General features: G+C 40.1%; 2 protein-coding genes across 2 annotated transcripts; both read left to right on the plus strand.

The window, feature by feature from the left end:
- The first annotated feature begins 429 nt into the window (after nucleotides 1-429).
- On the plus strand, nucleotides 430-3,404 carry lrrn1 (leucine rich repeat neuronal 1). The gene has a single exon (XM_041034179.1). The coding sequence runs from the start codon at nucleotides 463-465 to the stop codon at nucleotides 2,614-2,616; it is 2,154 nt and encodes a 717-aa protein (XP_040890113.1). The 5' UTR covers nucleotides 430-462; the 3' UTR covers nucleotides 2,617-3,404.
- Nucleotides 3,405-16,834: 13,430 nt separating this feature from the next.
- Nucleotides 16,835-20,250, plus strand: setmar (SET domain and mariner transposase fusion gene). Its single transcript, XM_041033070.1, has 2 exons — nucleotides 16,835-16,951; nucleotides 18,771-20,250. The coding sequence occupies exons 1-2, from the start codon at nucleotides 16,841-16,843 to the stop codon at nucleotides 19,566-19,568; spliced, it is 909 nt and encodes a 302-aa protein (XP_040889004.1). The 5' UTR covers nucleotides 16,835-16,840; the 3' UTR covers nucleotides 19,569-20,250.
- The last annotated feature ends 4,112 nt before the right edge of the window (nucleotides 20,251-24,362 follow it).

The raw sequence follows: 24,362 nt of genomic DNA on the forward strand, positions 1-24,362 counted from the left end.
AAAATTTTGACCTGATGACCACAACCTTGTATTGCTGCTAGAGGAAAAGTCAGGGATCATCAATGTCAGTTCGATTCATCCTCTGGGAACCGTGAATGTCTGTTCAACATTTCATGATAATCCATCTTACAGCTGTTTCAGTCTGGACCAAAGTGGTCAACCAACTAACTGACAGACCAATTTCGCCATTCCAATAGCCATGCCACTAGTATAGAAGATTATGATGTACTATATATCCTTTTCAGCCTGGGGGTAGGTACTGTTTTCTATATAATGACATATATGCTTTGTCTTTCCTTTCCAGATCCTGCAGCTCCAAGATCTTGCTGTAAAATTCAACTGTTGGCTTCAACTCTTGACCATTTTACTGGACTGAAAGACCTAATCAGCGCAAAGTCTAGTTGATGAGTGTAAGGCATCTTCTCCCAAAGTCATCTGACCCTCCTCCTGTCCCTACCCAGCATGGCTAGACGGAGGTTAGACTGCTTTCTTCTAGGCCAGGTGCTTTCTGGCCTGATTCTGGCATCTATAGGACTATCCTTCGTCCAAAACAACGAGTGCCCCCAGCTATGTGTGTGTGAGATCCGACCCTGGTTTACTCCCCAGTCCACCTACAGAGAAGCCATCACTGTGGACTGCAATGACCTTCGCTTAACACGCATCCCAGGGAACCTTTCCAGTGACACTCAGGTTCTCCTCCTACAGAGCAACTACATTGCCAAGACCAGTGAGGAGCTGGAGCAGCTCTTCAACCTGACTGAGCTGGACTTGTCCCAAAACAACTTCAGTAGCATTCGGGATATTGGCCTTACCAACATGTCCCAGCTCACCACGCTTCATCTGGAGGAGAACCAGATCACAGAAATGCCAGATTACTGTCTGCAGGACCTCAGCAACCTGCAGGAGCTCTACATCAACCACAATCAGATCAACACCATTTCTGCCAATGCCTTCTCTGGGCTCCACAACCTGCTAAGGCTTCACCTCAACTCCAACAGGCTCAAGACCATCAACAGCCAGTGGTTTGAATCTACGCCCAATTTAGAGATCCTCATGATTGGGGAGAACCCCGTTGTCGGAATAATGGACTTTAATTTCAAGCCCCTGGGCAACCTGAGAAGTTTGGTTTTGGCTGGGATGGATTTGACAGACATCCCCGGAAATGCCTTTGTCGGACTTGACAATCTTGAGAGCCTCTCCTTCTATGACAATAAGTTGGTTCGAGTTCCTCAGAGAGCTCTTCAGAAACTACCTAACCTGAAGTTTTTGGATTTGAATAAAAACCCAGTGCACAAGATCCAGGAAGGTGATTTCAAGAATATGCTGAGGCTGAAGGAGCTGGGTATAAACAATATGGGAGAGTTGGTTTCTATTGATCGTTACGCTTTGGACAACCTTCCTGAGCTCACTAAGCTGGAGGCTACAAACAACCCCAAGTTCTCCTACATCAACCGTCAGGCCTTTCGTGATGTCCCAGCCTTGGAGAGTCTAATGCTGAACAACAATGCTCTGAACGCTCTCTATCAATCCACGGTGGAGTCCCTCCCCAACCTACGTGAGATCAGCATCCACAGCAACCCTCTTCGCTGTGACTGTGTCATCCAGTGGATGAACTCTAACAAGACCTCTGTCCGCTTTATGGAACCTCTGTCCATGTTGTGTGGCATGCCAACAGAGTTCAGGGGTATGCATGTACGAGAGGTGCTGCAGAAGAACTTAGCAAACCAGTGCTTGCCCATGATTGCTCATGACAGCTTCCCCAGTCATCTCAATTTGGACATTGGCATGACGGTGGACTTGGACTGCAGGGCCATGTCCCAGCCTGAGCCTGAAATCTACTGGGTGACGCCTATGGGGAACAAGGTAATGATGGACACCCTGTCTGACAAGTACAGCCTCAGCAATGAAGGGACAATGAGAATTTCTCATATCCAAGTAGAAGACTCAGGCAGATACACCTGTGTGGCTCAAAACTCAGAGGGGGCTGACACAAGAGTGATAGCTATACGGGTAAATGGCACTCTGTTAGACAGCACTCAGCTTATGAAGATCTATGTCAAACAGACAGAATCTCATTCAATCCTGGTTTCCTGGAAAATAAACTCAAACATAATGACCTCTAACCTCAAGTGGTCATCTGCCACCATGAAAATAGACAACCCCCATATTACTTACACTGCCAGGGTACCTGTGGACGTCCATGAGTACAACCTTACACATTTACAACCAGCAACTGAGTACGAAGTGTGCCTCACCGTCTCCAACATCCATCAACAAACACAGAAGTCGTGCGTGAATGTGACAACGAAGCAAGCGACCTTTGCTGTGGAAATATCAGACCAAGGGACCAACACTGCTCTTGCAGCCGTCATGGGAACAATGTTTGCTATCATCAGCCTGGCCTCTCTGGGTGTGTACATTGCTAAGAGGTGGAAAAGGAAAAACTATCACCATTCCCTGAAAAAGTACATGCAGAAAACATCGTCAATACCGCTAAACGAGCTGTACCCTCCTCTTATCAACTTGTGGGAGGCAGACAGTGAGAAGGAAAAGGAGGGTTCCTCCGAGACCAAACCTAGCCAGGTCGACACCACACGTAGCTATTACATGTGGTGAAAGCTACTAACTACTATGTGGGAGATACAGAGACATGTTTCTTTCAGGAGCACAAATATACACATTTGCTTCTTTATGTAAAAGTGGACTGAGTCATTTTTTCTTTCTTGTTTCCTTTTCGGTTTCTTCGGTTCTCTCAGGCTTGGTCTTTGATGCGAACAACGAACCAACGTTTTCAGATCTTTAGTTTAGCATATTGCCTTTTTACCTCTCGCTCATTTTGACACACAATATGGCAGCTTTGTTTAGCTTCCTGGACTTAGTAGTCACTGTGCTTTATTTTTAGTATTTGTTTTGATGAACACAGCATGAGCATTGTCACGGATTCAGTATGCGTGAGCAAAGGAAAAGCTGAAATCCGACCTGTTTTTGACATGTTTTCTCTGGCAGAACTGTTAGAGACTGCAATCTTTCTTTCTCTTGTAAAACAGTTTCACTGTTGACTGTTGTGCACTGAAATATATATACTAATTTGTCTATCAACTGAAATATAAGCTGACAAAGTACGTTTAGACTTGATATACCATCTATTGAATAATGTTAGCAATTGTAATGTTGTATCAGCTATGATTTAATTTACTTTTTGTACATTAAAACAGTATGTTTGATTTAGACTTTAAGTTTGCAGAGCAACTACTGTAAACCAGCAATAGAAATATGAATGTTATAAACTAGGTCAATAGATGTAAGGCTTTTTAAATTTCCTAAATATTTCTTTTCTTATTTTGCTAGAATATGTCTACAATCACTGGTTTTGTTGTGGTTTCCACACACAAACATGTTGTTTATTGAGGAGCAAGTTAAATAAAATCTTCTTTCCTCATATTTTTTAAACCATGATTGCAACACCAAGTGTCATTTTTATGAAATGTACATAATAGTACATATAGTATTTATATTATGTTGTATTTTTAATAAAAGTGCCTGAAACAGAAACAGACATTTACAGATTGACAGTAAAAATTTAAAAGCTTGAATTGTTAAATCTGGGAAAAATCATCTCATAATCTTTTACATTAGGATTTTAATAATTTTAGTGTGATGAGTGTAGCTGCAGATGTTAGGTTACAACCTAAGCGTTGAGAGAGAGAGAGAGAGAGAGAGAGAGAGAGAGAGAGAGAGAGAGAAAGGGGAATGGGCGATACAGACTGCAGTGTTTGCCTCTACAAAGCAATTATCAGAAAATAATTTTAATTCTAGTCCTTGTGGAGTATAATTACTTTACAATATGCCTCTGAGTAAATACTGTAACTTCAAAAACAAAGAAATTAGTCACTCAAAACCAAGAGAGTGGATGTAGTGCGTGCATTTTTGTTCAGTGTCTGCTTTATGATACCAAGCATACCTCTGCATCCCCAAAGCTTCAGAAAGGAAGCGACACAGGGACTGTAACGCAACTGAGACAAGATCCAAGGAGATACTGATTATGGATAATGGACGGTTAGAGCAAGTACAGACTCCAGCATTATTTAGCACCAAGCAAGTCAGTTATAATCATCCAAATGTCTCATATATACAGTATTTTGTACAGTACATGGTGTGCTATTTACAACATGTCTCAGATTGCTAGTTGTTTATCATTATACCTTGTTGGATTTTCATTTGATTCAACATGATAGGCAGCTTTTCTTCATCTCTGTCAGTACAACGACATGTAACAACCATCTGCTTTCTCTGCAAAAACTAGCGAGACAGTAATATGTTGAGTTACCATCAATGTCTCTGCAAGGTCCATTACTCCACCACAATGCAAATCCCAATCTCAGTGGCTCACTGTCTACAAAAGTGGATCTCCAGTGGGAACCCAGAAGCTCTGTTTGTTTCTGATGTTGACTGACAGCTTTGAGCTTTGTGGTGCAATCAAACGATCTCCGTTTGGTCTCCCCTGACAACATGCTCGTTCTCCTGCATGCTCTCTCCGCCCCCCTTCTCCTCAATAATTGCTGGAATGGAGACAAATATTCCTCAGTGCAAAGGAAACAACGGACAGTTCGTACAGCCTTCGAAACTTTGTTTTGTCAGCTGTAAAGCAGCTGTTTTAATAGCATCCTTTGATGCTATCAGTGAGCAAATAGTTTTGTCATATGCTCAGTCACAGCAATTGGATCAATCAAATTGTTGTAATAGCTTTAGCACTATAATGTCATTGTAAGCAGATATATTAATATTTTAAGTGTTTATTAATGTATTTATTTGTCAACACCCATATCTACATTATCTAGTTATAGCATCTGTAATTAGTGTATGAGCAGTTAATGAATGACTGGCAGAATAATACAACACATTTGTAAATGTTCTATATGTATTGTTACAAAGACAATGAGCAAATGTAATTTATTTGCTTTATATTTCTTAATTTATTATTTATAAATACATAACTTAGAAAATATTTATACATAAATAAATCTTCATTCTCATGACAACTAAACAAACTCCTCAACTCCATCAGCTGATAAAGGCCATGAGATGCTGATAATTCTAGATGAAATCTAGTAGGTGCACCCGGACTGAAGAGTTTTTTCATTACGTACTGAGATTAAGAATGAAACTTCAAGCTAAACACGTCCTCACAAGTTTTAAATATTAAATCATTTTAAACCTGTCCATGAAGGATTAGTTTAAACTGTTGAAAAAAAGTAATACATGCTACATAACATGTACAGTGTGTAATTATATATAATTACATGTGATTGCACCTTTGTTGTAATATGTATTATACAGTGTGTGTTTTCAGTCATTCGCTAGCTGTGTGTACACCAGTTACACATGCTGCACAGGATAAGATGTAACAGCTGACAAATACCCTAATAAACATTTAGAAAGTCTTAATATCTGCTTAAAGCTATTAAAGCTATTATTATAGCTTGTAAAGGCTGAATAGCAGAGTTAAAATACACATCACATAGCTCAGAAGTCCATTGATTCTAATGTCATTCTACTGTCAGTAACTGATTTGGCTTTGGGTGCATTGTGCATCAAGAAATGCTGATGATGCAATGGATTAAACACTCTCTCAGACCGCTGCTTCTCTTCATCTATAGAGATGTCAGGAGATGCTGCAGGAAAAATGTCAGTGAATGTCACCGACCCTTTAGGGAGACCTGTGTCCTATGCTCAGAATGATGGACAGTAGAGGGCATACCAGCCATAGTCTAGCATTTGTCAAACTTGCGCATTGAAACTGCAGCTTTGAAAAATCTTCTGCGTCCTTTTATCTGCATGGAACGAACCAGCCTTTATGCCGACTCAGTGTGTAGCCAAGTAACAGCCCGGAAATCAGCTCATTGGGACAGCTATCAATGAAAGCTTTTCAAAGCGTGTGCTGGAGCCTGCGCTGTGTCCCATCCCAGTGGCCTGTTTCCATGACAACCCCTCCCTCCATCCACCTGCGGGTGCTGGCAGCCAAGTGAGAGAAGCCCCCAGAGCCTGAAATACCACTGACAAGGTCAACACCCTGCAGGTGGGAAACCACTAAAACATCATGTATGCTTTCAAAGGTGTGGAGCGAGAAAAGCTCCATCTTTGCACTGAGGGTGAAGTAGAATGGCACAGAGCGCTCCTCTGCTTCTTTCATGCGTCAGATGAGCCATGTAAAACTGCGACTGAAGGCAGGAAGAATACGGTATGAGAGCTGAAATGTCACTGTGCAAATTTGCGCATGTTTTCATCTCCATTTCAAGGAATAAAAATGTAGCCTAATTATGCTGAATTATCTCAAATGACAGAGATGAGATAATCTTAAAAATACCACAGTAAGCAAAGGGCAGCTTTAAGGCATACAAACAATGACAAAAACCCACATCAAGTTTCAGTCTAGTAAGTTTCTAAGCCAGCTTTATGCTGATGGGCTGTTTGGGTTGTGACCTGCCTCTTTTTGGCCTCAACTCTCTATAAGGTGGTGGATCAGCCACAAGCTCACAGCCAGGGCTGTAAATTTAATCTCAGTCCAGTGAGAAGGAAGAAGGCAAGTCTAAGCCAGAACCTGAAGCCCTCCACCCACTTGAAGCCTTACAGATTGAGCACCTGCTTCAAGGGCTGTGGATAAACCAAAAAGAGGGTAAAGACGTAGCTGAGCTTTGAGTAGAGGAGAGTGAATCCAAATGAAGTCCCACTGTTAACCTGGAAACACTACTGGCCACACAGCACTTCATCTCCTGATTCTGTTACAGAGGGAAGTTTCTAATGTGCTTCTTATTGACCTCTCGATGAGCCCCATGCCACTTACTTACTTACTGTTGATATATCTATCAAACTTTTCATTCTTAATGAGACCTGTGCATTTTACAGTGATAACTGGGGCAGATTTGGTCATTTTTGAAACAATGGTGTCTTGATTTTAAACAGAGAAGCTGGCGACGGTTGATTTTCCAGGCTGAAGTGTTGCTGACAGATTTTATCTTATTAAGGTAATGTTAGTTCTGTAAATTGATTTAAACACTGTCTCACTGTCTCTTCATAATCTGATAAAGCAAGTATTAAATATGAACTTGATGACTACATGATATTGTGCAAAAACACTGGCCTGTCATCACTGTTTTCAGAATTACGAACTGAAGTGTTTGACAAATTTACTACAAAGTAGATTTCCTAGCTGTGAAAAGTGCTTGTAACCCCACGAACAATGTAACTTAGTCTATGATGTTCTCCTTGGCTTTGGAGGTAACAGTCAGTTACTATTGTTGGAAGTAAGTTAGTTTCCTTACACTTCTGCTAAAGAAGAAACCATCCTCCAAAATCTGTAAAGGCCCAGTATTGCTCTTACTACAGCGCCATGCACACCACTTCACTGAGAAATCCAGAGATTGACAAGTCCCTGTTGTCCCTAGTCATGGTTGCTAAGCGATGATTGGACAATCACTGGCAAGGGCAGTGGTTTAGTGAATGGTCAGATATAAAATCAGCAACCTTTGTGTTCTAGTGTGATTATGACATGAAAGAAACACAGCAAGCCTTTGGGACATGGATTTATTTATTAAGTGATTTCTGTGGGTATCTAAGGAATCATTGGCTCTGGTTCTCTATAGCATGTTAACACTGTGCTAGGTAAGTGTTGGTAGTTTCAAAGTAAAAGTTAAGACTTTATCAGTGGCCTCTATGATGTGATATGGATATTCCTAATCATCATAATGGATGATTTTAAAGTCAATGCCTAATCTTGAAATAGGTAAGTTGATAAACGCGGCAGTTTTGTACAGTTTGTGATTTAGGCCTTAATCGGGTGCTTGGCATGTGATGTAAACAAACATACTGTAAAACAAACCCTAAAAGTGAGCTAAAGAGAATATTGACTGTCAGTGAAGTACAGCACAATGACAGGTTAAAGGCTGTTGTCTACAACCAACTACTGTGTTTCTTGAGCGAGAGTTCCCTGACAGCAACCAATCCATAAACAAGACGGACATTTGTCTGAGAGAGGTAACTATCAGTTACAGCAAGCAGGGGAAACCACAGGATAACTGCTGGAACTGTACTTAAAACTGCCCGGCAGATAAAGAAAAGAATCTAAAAATTTAAGATCAGAAGAAACCCTTTCATATGCAAATCAAAGATATTATATTTGTAGATATAGGTATTTCTGTTTTTTAATAAAAAAAAAAAAAAAGCATTAAGTTGTCCATAAGCCTGTCACCTTTGATTTAATTTCCTGTGTGTAGTTTCTCATAAAGCCTGAACAAATCTCCCTTCATATGATGGAGTTAGCCTTTGCACTGGAATAAACGATTGCAACTAAATCCTGATCTAAAATTATTTAACTAATACCAGCATCTGTACATGAAACAGAAATAGCCATTTGGCATGACTCCTACTCAGTGGAGAGGGAAACTGAAATGTGTATTAACTTTCCAACATCCTCCCTTGATTACACTAATGACATGCATCACCAGCTTCACCCCACTCAAGGTCACATTTTAACAGCAAAGCCGGTGACATTTTCTTCTTCTTAACTGACAGGTGCTTTTTCTCTCAGGCAAGATCACCCTTTGGTGGGGGCGGAGTGGGGGTGAAGTGATGATATGAAAACACTTAATTTCTCGGCTTTCACCCTTGCACCTTTAAAGTTGAAACCTTACTTTTATTTTTTAAATAAAATACAAGAGCCTCTTCTAAAGCTGAGCGCAGTCAAAGGCAGCTAAGTACATGAAACTGATATGAGAAAAGCAGAAATGATTTCATTGCTGTTTGTGATCCACGCTGCACTCAGCTTTTGATGGCTCAGAGTCCCTGGCTCCTCTCTACCTGTATTTGGACAATGGGATGAGTTTCACTCTAAAGAGAAGAGATGATCGTCAAGAGGGTTCAGCAGAGGGTCATCTCACATCGATTTTTTTATTCAAGTAAATGAAAAAGCACGCATAAGCAAAGTTATCATGGCTCCTTGTTGGAGGCAGTGATCAAGCTGGCCCAGCCTTGGTTGTTTTTATTGTTCTGGGAGAGAGTGTGGGTGTGACTTTACCATCTATTCCTGAGAGCAACTGGCTGCCCTGCAGAGACAGCACCTGTGAGCCTGTTATCTTATTATTCCCAAACGCTCACACATACAAAGATAAATTTAACTATGAGCAAAATGCTTGTTACCAGCCAAGCACTTGATGTATGATACTGTGCAGAAGGTGGTAGAGTAGAGAAGTGGAAGAGTAATATCCATCAAATGAACACTCTCTCTCAGTACACTGGGTGCCGTGGAATTTTGTACACACATTCATGTTCCACTCAATCCCTTTGTTGATCCCTGTGCCTTTCATTTAGCATCATCATTAAGTAAAATTAATTTCTTTAATACTTTGGTTTATGACCAAATACCTGCAAAACTATTGACATTCCCATCATCCTCAAGACTACTTTGTGATTAGCATTCTAATGTACTAGTAAACATGGCATGTTGGCATACTGATGTTAACCTTGTTTTGAAGAACTATGTTTATATGGCTTTTCATCATCAGTGCAGACCACTCAGCTTCTGCTGAACATCAGACTGTTAGCTGTTTTTGAGAAGCATGTTTTCCTGTGTAATTTGAAGCCATTTCCTGGCAAGGTGAACTCCAAACATCATCCAAAGCTATGTGTATGGTGCATCTTCATCATCTTATATTAGTTTTTTTTTCTATCAGAATGCAAATAGCCTATTCCAGGAACAGCCACTGAACAGTGGAAACGAGTTTGAAAATGGTGGTATAATAAATGCAGTGTCTGCAGTACAGGGGCAATGAGGCACACGGTTCCACCAGTGTCAACAAAAACGTGAAAGCTCTCGCTGAAGAGCTGAAGATCTCTCCACAGTCTGCAGACTCTGATTCAGAGTTGAAGCATGTTGGATGAAACCTATTAAGACATGTGACATTGTTGTTATTTTTACTGACACAGAAATTAATTTTGAATAATATAGAATACAATCACCAGCAGAGGAGGTAAGTTTAACTTGTTGTTGCTGTTTATCTCTTTTACTTGCAGGTCTTTATTGTGATGAGATTATTGCTTCTGTACTATCTGAATAATGGAGGTGTACTGAGTGAAAAATCACAGCTCAAGTATGGAAACATAATGCATTTCTGTAATGTTAATCATCTGTTAAACGCATAATCAGTCGTTGGACGGATTGTTCTGGTGTTTTCTCCCAGGGCCCAATTAAAGAGCTTTGCTTTTCGCCTGCAGCATACTGTAAGTGTGAATGTGTGTTAAGTCTCAGTGCTGACACAGACGCTTGTAGCACAGTTCCTCCTTCATAGACGTAGCTCTTACTGTTGCGGCTGTGTCTTTATTCAAACAGGAATATCAAGTGCTCTGCAGTAATGAAAGTCAAAATCCATGGGAACAGTAGTCTAAATTCAGAAACAGAATATACAAGTGTACGAGATAAACAAAAGACAGTTTTAATAAGCATACACATCCTTGCTGCAAACATTTTTTACAGACAATACTCCATTCTGACTCATGACTGTGAAACAAATATGGGACAATACAATCAAAGGTGGCCTCACTCCATTACTCTATTGATTGCCAGGTCATCAAAACAGCGCAAGGTGTTCTCTTATATTGATTTCTTGTTTCCGTGTGTGTGTATTTGTTTGTGTGTTTGGCGGTGGCGTACAGTGCAGTTGTATATTTGTATTTGGACATTATTGTTACCGTAAATGAAAGCCAGTTGATGTCAGCCTTGTGTAACAACACTGTTAACATCCATGTATTTTGTCCTGAACTTATGTTTCTTCTGACTTTTCCTCAAGCACAGTGGTGACATTAGAAGCAAGTCAGAAAAGGTCGACCATCTGTTGGCTCACAGAATCCAAATGGGTCTTGCTCTGCCACAAATCTACATTAGAACATGAGAGGTAGTGAGTATGGAGTGGTTTCGCTGCTTTATTAGTTTATTAGGAAGAAGACGTGTAACAATTATGATCGTGCAAAGAGCTGAGCTGAGTTATGACTGGAGTGGTCAGAACAAAGGCTACAGGGTGTTTTTTTTTTGTTTTGTTTTTGTTTTTTTGCCTCTAAGCCCTATGGATGACAATGTCAGTCTAACAGTCTGTCAGCTGGTCAGTCCACTGTTTTTTTTTCTTTTCATGCATCTCAACCTCTATTAGATGGACTGAAGTGACATTTTGTACAGTCATTAAATCTTCATGACTTTGGTGATCTGCCAACATTTACTCTAATGCAACATTTGTACAGACATTCATGGTTTCCAGAGGATGAAGCCTAGTGGCTTTTGGTGATCCCTGACTTTCCTCTTATGCCATCATGAGGTTGACATGCCTTTGTGGCTTTGAGTGACATGTCTCAACGGATTGGCACGAAGTTTAATATACACATTCACATTCATATACACATTTCTTGCCCCCTCAGGATGAATTGAAATAACGTTGGTCATCACCTGACTTTTCTTGCACCATCATTGGATTAAATGTTATGATTTGTCTAGTACTTTGGCTTAAGGCCAAATAGCTATTAGAATCTTTAACAGTGTCTCTGCAGTGAAATTAGAGACTTTTTTAACATGGAGCTCTCCTCTGAATGTTTCTTCCCAGCCTTATTAGCCTTATTTGTTCAAAGGATCATATTATTGAGGTTACATTTTGTCTGAACAACCCAGGGTAGTTGCTTTTGAACAATCAAATGCCTTTTCCATTTCCCGTAACGATGACACAACATTAAAATGTGTTCATTGCTGTGAGTTGCAATCATTCTCCACTGTGAGTGGTGCAAAGTGACTTCTTATATACAGCTCATTTCATGCCTGCATGCATACTGAAGGACGAAATATGGAGCCAGTGTGGTTGCATGATCATTACTGATGAGAGGCTGAAAATGAACAGTGATCAGTTAGTACGCACAATGTTTCCTGTTACCACGACTGACAGTTACAGAAATTACAAGACACTGCACTAAGGAAATGGGAAATGGGGAAGATGAGAATGCTGTTTAACACTGATTCAATGTGGGTACAAGCTTGAGTTTGAACAGGCACAGTGAACATGTCTTTCAAACAAAGCTAAATACAAATAGATTATCTGAGGTGAGACTCTTTTGTCTCTACACAGCACAAAGGCCCTGCTGAGAAAGTGCCCATTGGTTATTACACTCCATTTAAAACACACACACTGACCCATAGCCAGCTAAGTGGAAACAGACAAAGGGTATCGATTGAATTGGAAGAATGGGGCCTCTTGAGAGATTCAACATCTTTAGAGGGAACACGCCTGGCTGACTTGATTTGTGAAAGCTGTGCATTGATTGCTGGAAGTTATGCACTGCTGTTATTCCCTTTTACTCTGTAAAACACTGTAATACTTGATATACTTATAATAATACTTGAATCTGTGCACAACATGAGGTAACACGTCAAGTCCTAAATTTAACCAGAGCATTTGTAATCTTGTTTGTCATTTTATCCTAACCAATTATCTCGTTTGTGCTGTATACTTTAAATTAAGCAAGCCACTTTGCTCTCTGTGGATGCTAACATTTGCATTAGAAATAACTGGACTTTTGCAAGATTGAATTTTTAGATTTCTCACTGAAGATGATGGGGTATGGAAACTGCTATCTCAAGCAGATAATCATTATGCTTTTCTTAGCACCATGACTGTCATTACAGTATTATTAGCAGTGGGGTTGGTTTTTCCATAGTTCTGAATAGCTCTAAATTAATTTTATTTCATTGTATTTAAGTACAATAGCTTCAAGGGTTGTAAACATAACCTGTAAAAACTGGCATGGCAAGCAGGCTGAACACAAAGTCCACACAGTTGTAAATTATGTAGTGTTTCATCAAACTTAAAGCTTATGAAGTTTTAAATTCGTCATGTGTCCATGTCGTCCAGATGGTTAATGTACAGTATGGTACATATGTGACAAAGTAAAGCATCAAAAACTAATTTAATTAATAATTTATTTTATTTACCAGAAATTAAGTTGACCTGGCATGAAATGTCTGTACCAAAGCATGGTAAAAGCTGCTCCAGGACTCATGGAAATTAAGAAAATATACACCTTTCTCAGGACTTTCACACACATATTGTACAAAGATGAAAATAAGCAAAGGGTTATGGATAATAACAGGCAGAAGTGTTTGTTGTTAGAAGCAGAGCACATGTGCATTCCACACACACAGTTGGTGTGTACCTTGCTTGTAAGCTACAGTGCTTATGATACTAGTTAGTGACAGCTAATGTCTGTAAAGTCAGTACACTGGCTGTTTTAGGGCAAAACCCAGAGAAACCCCTCTAGATGTCAAATTTGTAGCTGAAAAACACATTTTTGAGTAAGTCTTTGCTATTTGTAGAAAAGTATAGATTCATGACACCATTTTTGCAGTAGCTGCAAAAGCAAAACATTTTAATACAGAAATAGAGATTTGGTTTGGTTTAGCTGTGTACAGTTTTGACTAACTTGTGCCTTTATAAATTTCTTTCAAACTTCATTCATTCTTCAAACTCAGAGTGAAGAGCTAAATATGTTGCTTGCCTCGGGGGGCTGATGAACCCCTTGACTCCTCGCTTAATTGGTTTGCAAAATCTTGTCATGTGAGTGAATCACACTGTCATTGCAGTTGCCTGGCAGCAGAGGAAGGCACCCAGAAGTCTCATGGGATGTCTGCTGCAGGGTGCGCAACCAGGGCTGAAGTCATCCTGCTGCGAACCGTGTTTTCACCCAAAAGTTTGAACGCAGTCAAATTTTGTTTATTAATGTGCCTGGATCTCTCTCCTGCGTTCTTGCTTTCTTTCTTTCGTTTTTCACCTTGGTTTTAAAATGCAACCCTCAAGTTTTCCAGTCCTCTCTGCAACTAATCCATGCATGTCTGCTTCCCTGTTTCTTCCACTGCCTTTGATGGCCTTTGATGAACTCAGTGGAGCAGTCAGAAAAAGCCCCTTTGAAATCTCTGGGGTCAACTCATCATAATCATGCCTACTCGAGCTGACAAAGCCAGATGAAGGAAAGCTTTGAAATTTCCTTTGTTCTCCACTGTCAGGCTAGACAAGAGTGCATCCAGTAGGCCACGGCGCAGCTTTCCTCACAAGCTGCGAGAAGCATCGCAGCCAATTTGAGGCCAAGTCAATCAGCACAGTAGCAGAGGGAGTGCTGGACTGTTGTTGATAATCTCCCCAGAGAACGTGCTCTATCATGCCTTTGGTTCATTAACTCTCCAACCAATTGTAGTTCAGCCTCAAAGTTCAGCTCCTTTGTGTTGATGTGTGTGTGTTCTCATTAAAGCCAAAGGATCCCTGACAACGGTGCCCATTAAAGACCCCCAGCAACCTGCTTCATCTGGAGCAAGGGAAGCAGTTTTACCCTATTGTCGGCCAATACAATGAGAGCCACACTGTCAGGTCATATTACGTACTCCACTAACGGCCTTTTAAAGGCTACAAGAAAACAAATGGACATATGTTAAATTATTCAATTAAGGAAAAGGCCCCAAAATTAACCTGAAATCTTCAAAATGTCATTTTTCAAATATGTAGACTGAGCAATGCAAAAAAACAAAATATTCCTAACAAACTTTTTAACAAAATCCTTAAAAGTGCAGTTACCATAATGAGCATTCTTACAATAACTGAGATCCAAATATTGCAATGAATACAAGGATATGTGGGAGGACTGGTCTCTCTCATTTTGGATCTTGTTTCATAATGATGGAAAATAAGAAATTCAAATATGTTATTTACATATTGACATTTAGAAGTTAGCTTTTACAAAAATGTTTGTATATAATAATCATACTTATTGTAAATATATTTCTCAGTATTTATCAACAGCTCAACATGAGTTGGCCTAGAGTCTGACAACTTTTTATTTATTTTATCTTGACAGACATCTCCCTTGAAATTGGAGTTATTTTTAGAAATGCTAACAGGGTAGCTCAAGGGTTGGCAACAACTTTCTGTGAGGTGGTTTCAAGAGGATGGATCTACCAACTTTAATGATCCTTTGACTTCTCCTCTTGTGCCACCAGCAGGTCAGATGTTTTACTTATCCTATAAAACGTCTTAGCATTTACAAGGTGGACTGGAAAATGAGTTGGCTCAAATATTTATTTATTTATGTTTTCTAAATGATGTATCCTATCTTTTCCTTTAGCACCACCATGTGGTTGACATTTGTGGTTTTCATTGAAATGTTCTGACAGTTTTTTGATGGACTGCAATGAATTTGGTTCATGTCCCTGTTAGGATATACTGTAATAATTGGGTGATTACCTGACTTCTCATTTAGTGCCATCATCAGGTCAAAAGGTTTGGCCAGTAGTTTTGTTTGTGACCAGATAGCTGCAAAATCAGTGACACCCCCATCAGTCTCAGCTATATTTTTGAACTCATCATCAGCTCATCAATAGAAATTTATAAGTAACAAACTAAGCTGTGTGTTAAGACTTTTGAAAGCTACTTCATCTCAGAAGCACTGATTGTGGAGCCCAACAAAGCAGATGAGTCATGAAGCCCACATCCTTTTCAGCATTAACCTCTGTTGTTGTCATATCAGTCAAACTGTCATTCACTTTATTGTCAAATACTTGTACCAATTCACTTCCGACATTTCATCTGAGAATGACTGAGTATCCAATCTGAAATCTAGATGCAGGACTAACAACTGACAGCACTAATTTTGCCCAAGGACAAAGATGAAGGCCGATTCTCAAAGGAAAATCCGTGGTCACTTGTGTGCAGCGTGGAAATGCCAGCTGACAATGTGACCTCCCCCCATCTGCCTCAGATAGCCACGAGAGAATAAACCACTGCATATCAATTACACATGAGAACAATGTAACACCACTGAAAGGTTAGGCATAAAGGCTACACAACATACTGTGTCTACCAACACAACACTGTCAAAGACTTATTTTCCGATCAAGACCCCATTAAGTCATGTGTTAACCATTTAAATGTACACCGGTCTGGAATCATACTGCAGCTGTTGCTGACAGCAGACATCATTTCAGTGAACACGGATGAATTGTGCAACTGAACTTCAGTGACAATAGGTCTTGAATCATGACTCCAGGCCTTAACCACTACTTATCCTATTGGTCTGGGCTGCTATAAACTCACAGGAACCCACAGGCATACACCATGTTTTCAGTGCTCTTCAGTCATGTGGGTATTGTGGGCTCCATCATCCTTTTCTGGTCCAGTCCAAATTTCCTCAAGGTTATTGAGGTTATTCCTCAGGTCTCTGTTTTTTCATCATTTGTCTTGCTCACAGAGCAGCAGATCTATTGAGGATGCAAAAAGAAATACTACTACTGCCCTATCTTGTCCTGCCATCTGCAGGCAACATGGCATTACTGCAGATGTCTGAGTTCTCGACATCAGTACTTGTGCTTCTCAGCGATGATAATAATAGAGGGGGAGAGATGTGAGGACAATTACTGGGCAAAGAAAGGAACAGCAAAGAAAGAAACACATTGTTGAACAAATGGGACTGTCTATAAAGAGAATAAGAGAAGGTGATATTGTGAGGCGACGTTCTTGGTTTCACCCTCACTGTTGTTTAGATGAAACAATTATCCCATGCTGTTCTGTATTCACCCTTAATGAGCTCCTGTCCACTTTGTCCTGAGTGTGGCCAGATGGTAGAACCACCACCATGGTTTAATTAAAGTGGTGTAATGATGCAAACATGTCACTAGATGGAGCCAGTCTCTGTTTGCTCCACCGGAAGTTACAGCTTCGCTCTGACTCTGTTTACATCCTGGCTGATTTGCCGCTCCTCCCTTGAAACTTCAGACATGAATGTGGTGGGAGACAGTACACATGGTGTGGATTTGAGTAACGGTCTGGAAAATGTTCCGGTTTTAATTGTGAGGAGTTCAGCCGCGCTGACATTACCTAAATTTCAGGTAACGTTAATGTAGCTTGTTCACAGTGGTCTGGTAAATGTTGTGCAGGTGCTTTAGCTAACCAAACACCCCGGTCCCATTTTTAGCTAAGTCATTAGTTTTAGAGAAGTGTTGCAAGAGTTGTGAAGTTATTAAGTGACGATATGTTAATTATATTACTTTTAAAAGCGGCCTTAACTCACACAGTTGATGCAGGTATGCATAAACACAGTAATATCTGTATGTTTTAAATGGCAGCTTGTACCAAAACAGGTTAACCATTGTTTTCTCTCCAACAGGTCTTTTACATGGCAGATACCTTGTCTTGTTATAGTAGGAACATCACAGATGTTATTGATTATTTATTAAATCTGGATCTGTTTTATTCATGACAGCTGTGACAGGGAGTCAGCATACACAGTGACAGGCCTGTTTACCTGTTTTTTCATGCCTTTGCTTTTACTATTGTGACATGTCACAATGTCTGCTATATGAAGACCTGTTTATTCCATTGTATTATTGTATTAGTCTGCAAAAGATTTAGCTAATTTGTACCTAATAAGCTTGCACAAAATATTATGGCCCAATACTGGAAGTTTTAAGGCTGATACCAAAATCATTATTTGAGTTTTTAAAAACTGTGATTCTGGTATCTTCATTGATACTGATACTGATATATAGGTCAGAATTTTCTTTTAGCATAAACAGACTATTTGCAGCTTTTTAAAGCATTGGGTCCACAATCTTTGTAATGAGCAGGATTTTTTTTTTTTCCCACAATAAGTCATGTTTATAGATTTTAATGTAAAGTAAATACTATTTATACCTCAAATATATCTTTGGCAATTTTCTGCTACACTGTATTAGCCAACATTACACCAATATGATAGATCTGCTGAAAGATAATATCGGCTGATAAATTGGCCATGCAGATTTATCAGTTTAACTGCCACCGTGCAAGATGCCATACACAGTATACTACAGCTATAAGGATGTCACTACAATAGAAGACTTCACTGACGTGTGATTGACAAATATGTCATAATGAAAAAATTCTAAATAATAAACATTTTTTTTGAAAGTGCAGTTTCAAAGTCCTGCTTAAGCTTTGTCCAACAAATATCTGTCTGTGCCAAAAACTCAAAACCTTGTTGGGATTATAAACTCTGTCAAATAACAATATGTTGTTTTACCAGCAGATGGCAGCAAATCATTAAAAGGCTACATCCACATCACCTGACTGCAGTATGGGGAATCAAAAAATAACTGCCTCTCTAGAACAAAGGAGTTGTCCTACTTTACACTCCTTGCTCAGGTTGCTCTAGAAGATTGTACAGATTCCTTAGGACGTGTAAGTCATAAAGCATTAATGTGGCAAAACTATATTTTGCGGCTGTCAAAAGTAGGTTGATGGGTTTTATCAGATGCAGATTATTTCAAAGGTTCATTGTTTGGTTTATAAAATGTCAGAAAATGAAAAAACACCTGCCACAATTTTCTGAAGCTCTTTGTGTCAACTTAAGGTGTCGTGTGTGTGTGTGTGTGTGTTTTGTTTTGTTTTGTTTTGTTTTTAATTGTGCAAGAAGTCCAAAACCCAAAGATAATCAGTTTACTACCACAAAATACAAAGACAAGCAGCAAAATCTCACAACTGAGAATCTGGAACCGGTGAATGTTTGGCACTTTTACTGAAAAGGATCTGTTATCATAATAGTTGCAGGCTAATTTTGTGTCAGTCAACTAATCAACAATTTTTTTTAAGCACAAATTTGAATATTTGCTATTATTATGGGCAACCTTATCAGCTGTTTGTTTTTTTGAACTACCCTTAATTTTTCAGTATTCCCCAGATAATGTTGAGGGACCAGGATGCACCGTTGACCCCAGTGAAGTCAGCCTTCCTGGATGTTCCTGCCTTTCCCTCTCCTGCTGCACTGAGAGCTGCTCCTGCCTGCAGACTCATGGCCGGGCATACGACAGCACCGGCACTCTGCTGAATCTTACCCGAGCAGACTCTGGTTACTGCTCACCTGTGTTTGAGTGTCATGCCCTTTGCACCTGCAGTGACACCTGCTCTAACCGTGTTGTCCAGAGAGGACTTAGACTCAGGCTGGAGGTTTACTGCACCGGGAACAGGGGCTGGGGAGTACGGACACTGGAGGCAATCCCACAGGGGACATTTGTATGCGAGTATGCAGGAGAGGTGATCAGCTTTGAGGAGGCCAGACGCAGACAGCTCACCCAGAGATCTGAAGACAATAATTACATCATCGCTGTGAGGGAGCATGCAGGCACAGGCTCCATTATGGAGACGTTTGTGGACCCAGCTGTGGTGGGAAACGTAGGCCGCTTTCTCAACCATTCCTGTCAGCCCAACCTGTTCATGCTGCCTGTTCGTGTGCACTCTGTAGTTCCTCGGCTGGCGCTGTTTGCTGGTCGGTACATCGATGCACAAGAGGAGCTGACGTTTGACTACTCAGGAGGATACAGTAACCAACCTCCCGTAGAGCTGCTGTCCACACAAAGTAACGCTGCCACACAGGCCAGTAGGACAGATGGACTTCAGAGAAAAGCGTGTCTCTGTGGTGCCAACAAGTGCACACTGTTCCTTCCACTGGATTTATCTGTTCTCAACTGAAATAATCCAAAATAAATTTCATATCACATTCGTTTTTATCTGAATGTCAAGAGATCGACTGATTCCTGAATGTCAGAGAAAAGATTTTCCCTTTTCCTCTAGTTTTTCCTTTTAAACTATGTCTATTTAGTTATGTCTTGATGTATTTTCAGTTTCCCTAAACTCTCGGTTAAGTCAGCCACTCAGTAGAACACAATGCAACACGTTGGTGGTTCCATAAAAACAAGTCAGCTGGATGAGTCACGTCTGCACTCGTCATTGTTTCCTGTTTAGTCCCCATGGTGTCTCCTGATCCTCCGCTGTCTTAATGCTGTTGATGTTATAAAAACTAAATCTCAAGTCAAGAAAAGAGTTTTATTTTTCTTTGGTTAAACTTGTTGATATTCCTGTCTGTTCACATGTATAATCAATTTCATCTTTCAGGGGAGGTTTGGTCTGTATAGGACTTGTCCCATTGGATTTACAGTCTTGCAGCTGTCATCTTGTCCTGGCACATTGAAGTCCCATATCTCACACAACTCATGAATCTTGAAGGAGCGGGAGTATCATTGGCTCTGGCAGACATTGGAAGTAATGATGTTTAATAGGTTTCTTTCAATAGCTACAAAGGCTACACGATTGATCTTTACACCCATACAGATGTCAAAGCTTTGTTCCTAGAGAAAATATTATGTCATTTCAAAAAGCAAAATTCATATATAAAGTAATAACTGTCATCTCAACTGTCAACTGTCGTCTCCATCAACTTGACATTTCTTTTCTGTGTTCATGCGATGCAGCCTCCCCGTGTAGATATTCTCAGCTTCTCATCGCACTCAAACCTCAAGAGGGGTGGGACCAATTAAAAAGGGCCAGGGGGTATTTTTATATAGAACCAGGCTTTATTCCCCTGTCAAAGGAGGGGCGAAGGTGTCCCACTTTAGTGTGACCATTCTGAAATCAGGACCTCCTCTCAATCTGCCCCGTTTCTAGTCTAGACCTGCTTTCATCTTATTAATATCCACATCTGGGTTAATTAGGATGGAGACCATGTTTCATCCAGAATTGGGATCAATGCTCCAGCCACACTGGGGCTGAGAGAGAGAAACTAGATGGTGGTGGTGGGGAGACGGAAGCCCTCTGCCGATCGGAGACTGCTGTCAAGTTGATTGGTTTTTGTGTCACCCGGTGGAGAGGCGAATGTCACACAATGTTGTTGTATTGACCTATATTTTCTCCTCTGTGAGGGTTACCTGGATTCCTTCTGTTCAGAATGGTGTGATCCACACACAGGAATTTAAAAGCAAACTTAAAGGAACAGTTTGGCATTTTGGGAACTATGGTTATTCACTTGCAAAGAGTTAGATGAGAAGATCGGCTACTCTCTCATAGCTGTAGCCATGTTAGCTTAGCTTAGCTTAGCACAAAGACTGAAAGCAAGGAGAAACAGCAGTTCACCAATCAACACTTTTAACACTTCACGTGATGTAGTGTTCTGCTTCTTGAGCAGACAAAACGTCAGCAAGGAATCACAAACAATATGTTACTTATGGAACTTTAGGGGCAGCGTTTTTTTTTTAAACCTTTGAACAGAGCCTCACTAGCTGTTTCCCACTGTTTCAACGTTTTATGTTAACCTAAACCTAAACTGGCTGCTAACAGTAGCTTCACATTAAAGGATCGTAGAATTTAGTGGCACCTTGTGGTGAGGTTGCAGATTGCAACCAACTGAATGCCCCTCCCTTCTGTTTCCAAGTGTGTAGGAGAACCTACAGTGGACTTCACATAACGCAAAAGGCCCTTGTTCTGGGCTACAGTAGAAATGTGGTGGACTCAGTGGAAGAGGACATTCTCCCTGTGTAGATATGAAGAGCTCGTTTTAAAGAAAACACATTTGTTAGTGTCAGGTGACTATACAGTAATGAAAACATAATTTAGAATATTTCCATTTCTGCCAATATATGTCCCTAAATCCTACACATTGTTCTTGTAAAGGAATAGACATGAGAGTGGTCTTGATCTTCTCATCTAAGTGAGAAAGAAAGTAAATAAGGATATTTCCAAAAATGTCAAACTACTCATCGGATTGCAGTTGACCGTGATCTGACATACAGAGGAGTAGTATAATGCACCAAAAATAAGTCAAGCCAAAGTTTATCATTTGACATCTGCAAAGTGCATGATGCGCCTTCAGTCTGAGAGAAAGAACAGTCAGAAAGGTGGAGGAATGTGACTGGATGTTAGCTGTGTCCATGGCCTTGGAGAAAAGTAGGACACAGATTATGCAGAAGAAAAAAATAGCTAGGCATTTCTCAGGCAAAAGGATAGAAATTTATAGAAAGTTGTGGGACAGGGTTTCTCACAGCCATCAGCTAAATCGTGTGTGTGCAACGGGTTGATATTTTACCTCTGCTAACAGTATATTCTACATTTAATTTGATGACAAGAAGCCTTTAGTCGTCTCAATCTATGACCCTCTTTGTTGTGCCTTTGTGATAAATCATATTCCACTGTCTTCTTAACAAACCTACTACAAGTATAAGGAGAAAACAGTCTCTCTTCAAATACATGACTCATGTCATTTTTGAATCAGATGTCCCTGGAATCCCCATGGCAACCGGCTATGTGTACAGGAGGCGATTTGGACAGCAGTGGTTGGTTCGGAGGTACATGAAGGCTGTTCTCAAATCCTGACTGTTGAAGAGCTGGGCTGCGAATGAATGGCTCTTTTCCAGGACGGTCACCTAGCAACCACCAGTTAATCACATGAGGTGAACTTCCCCACCGAAACCCTCAACCCCCCCGCCCTCCACAGAAAAACAAACATGACAAGGATGCCTTACGATGCAGGAGCCTCTTATGTCATCTTGTGATTGTGTTTTGAGAGTGGCAACAGACTGTGCATCTAGCATCCCAAAAATGAATTGTCTGAAGGGAAATATATAAATAAATGAATAAAATGGTTTTAGAAGGTTGTTGTCCCCAGTGTTTGATCATATTTAAGTTATACTGGAATCATTGTGGCTTCAGAGGTGGCTTCAACTACACAAAGCAAAATGTTTGAACAATTGGAATACCCCAAAAATATTGTAGCATGATGCTGTGCCCAGAGCTTGTTGAGTTTAGGCCATTTTATAAGAGACCTCCTTTAAACATGTATCCCACTTTTATGTTTTTTTTGTTGCTTCTAGCAGATGCAAACACCACTTAAAGCAAGAATATGTAACTGAAAGAAGAAACATAAGCTAGTTCAACCCTTACAAAAGTTGAACTAGCTAGTATGTTGAAATTGTAGCAAACCTTGGCTATTAGAGGCAAGCTCTAGACTGTCACTACTGTGTAACTCTGACAGAGAAAAAACTGAGAGGAAAAACAATGGACTATAATGATCTAATTGCCACTTGCTACATAGTTAGCTTTAAGAACTGATTTTTGTTTTCCTACATAGCCTGTGTTCTCAATATGGTTTGTTGGTTCCCCTTTGATTTAAACAAATTTAAACATGTTTTTAGACTTTTATCTAAATGTCTTGCCAAGCATAGCTTGAAAGGACAAAAGGCACAAAGTTATGAGAGCCATGCATCACACTGATAAAGGAGGGAGACACTGCACTGTTTCGGGGTGAGTGACCAGTGGAGAAATTACAACTGGCAGTCCATTTGTTCAGAAATGGAGCACCTCTCTGATGAGGGAGCAGATGTCCTTGCCTTGAATCCCACAGCCAAATCAAAAAAAAAAAAAAAAAAAGAAAAAGAAAAAAGAAACAGCAGCTTTCTGCCATGCCTCAGCTGCCAAAGGCATTTCAAAGTCCAATTTCAAGCATTTTTGTAACTCTTGACTTTGTTTTGATGTTGGCTGATAAGAGAAGATACTGGCACCAGTCTGTTTAGTCAAATTGGATTTAAAACAGTCAATGTCTGTGTACAATGAAAAACAATGTCACTGGATTGTATCAGAATACATAAACTCACCTTGCTGAGGTCTTTATGCTTAAACAATGAATGTTATTGAATGTACGAATCACTTGCTTCTTTGAACCATGTGATGTTGTACATTTTCAATTATTTGTTCTGTTGTATCAACTACATATCAACAGATTGAAACTAGCTCATTAAATTGCTCAGTCACCAGAAAATAGTCAAACTGCCAAAGTCTGTCAAAACAAGTGCTCTGCAGAGAAGCTGATTGTTCTTCGAAACAGAAATGTTCGTGACATTCACCAGCACATTTTTTTTTTTTTACTATGTTCAGTCCTGTTCCAACAGTGTGTATAATGGAGTAGGTTGTATTTTACATCTTAATTTCAGCTTTAAAGGAATGGAATGTCAGTGGGGGTTTTCACATCAACTCCTCCCATCACAGATGTTAAGTTAAATTTGGCACAGGACACCTGCAGCGGGCTCAGCAGGAAGTTCTGAAGCCCAGGAAGCCCCCGCTTCCCTTGCTGCTCTCACCACTGATCAGACCTGCACATACATACACCTACACTGCATATACAGTGCACAGATTCTGAGCTAAGTAGTTTTGGAGTGTACATCTGAGGTCTTCGATATGATTGAAGGTGGCTGAGTGGAATTTGAACGGAATATTTTGAAGATGTAGCTAAAAAGGGAAACCCTGGTAAAACTTATTACAAGGTATTGTTTTCTAAAGAGCCTGGTAATGATGGGTTTGATCATAACCTAAGATATCCTAAGGTATCTTCAAGATTCACCCGGATTTAATTACTGTAATTATTTCCCACCGGTATAACCAACTTGCATAATGACCCAATCTGACCTCTTTGTGTCTACATACTTGTTGGGGCATGTTACA

This window comes from Toxotes jaculatrix, chromosome 3 (assembly GCF_017976425.1).
Source record: "Toxotes jaculatrix isolate fToxJac2 chromosome 3, fToxJac2.pri, whole genome shotgun sequence".
NCBI lineage: Eukaryota > Metazoa > Chordata > Actinopteri > Toxotidae > Toxotes > Toxotes jaculatrix.

Coding starts and splice junctions, on each gene's coding strand:
- setmar (XM_041033070.1), top strand. CDS start 16,841: ATGAATGTGGTGGGAGACAGTACACATGGTGTGGATTTGAGTAACGGT. Junction 16,952..18,770: donor TGACATTACCTAAATTTCAG/GTAACGTTAATG, acceptor TTAATTTTTCAG/TATTCCCCAGATAATGTTGA.
- lrrn1 (XM_041034179.1), top strand. CDS start 463: ATGGCTAGACGGAGGTTAGACTGCTTTCTTCTAGGCCAGGTGCTTTCT.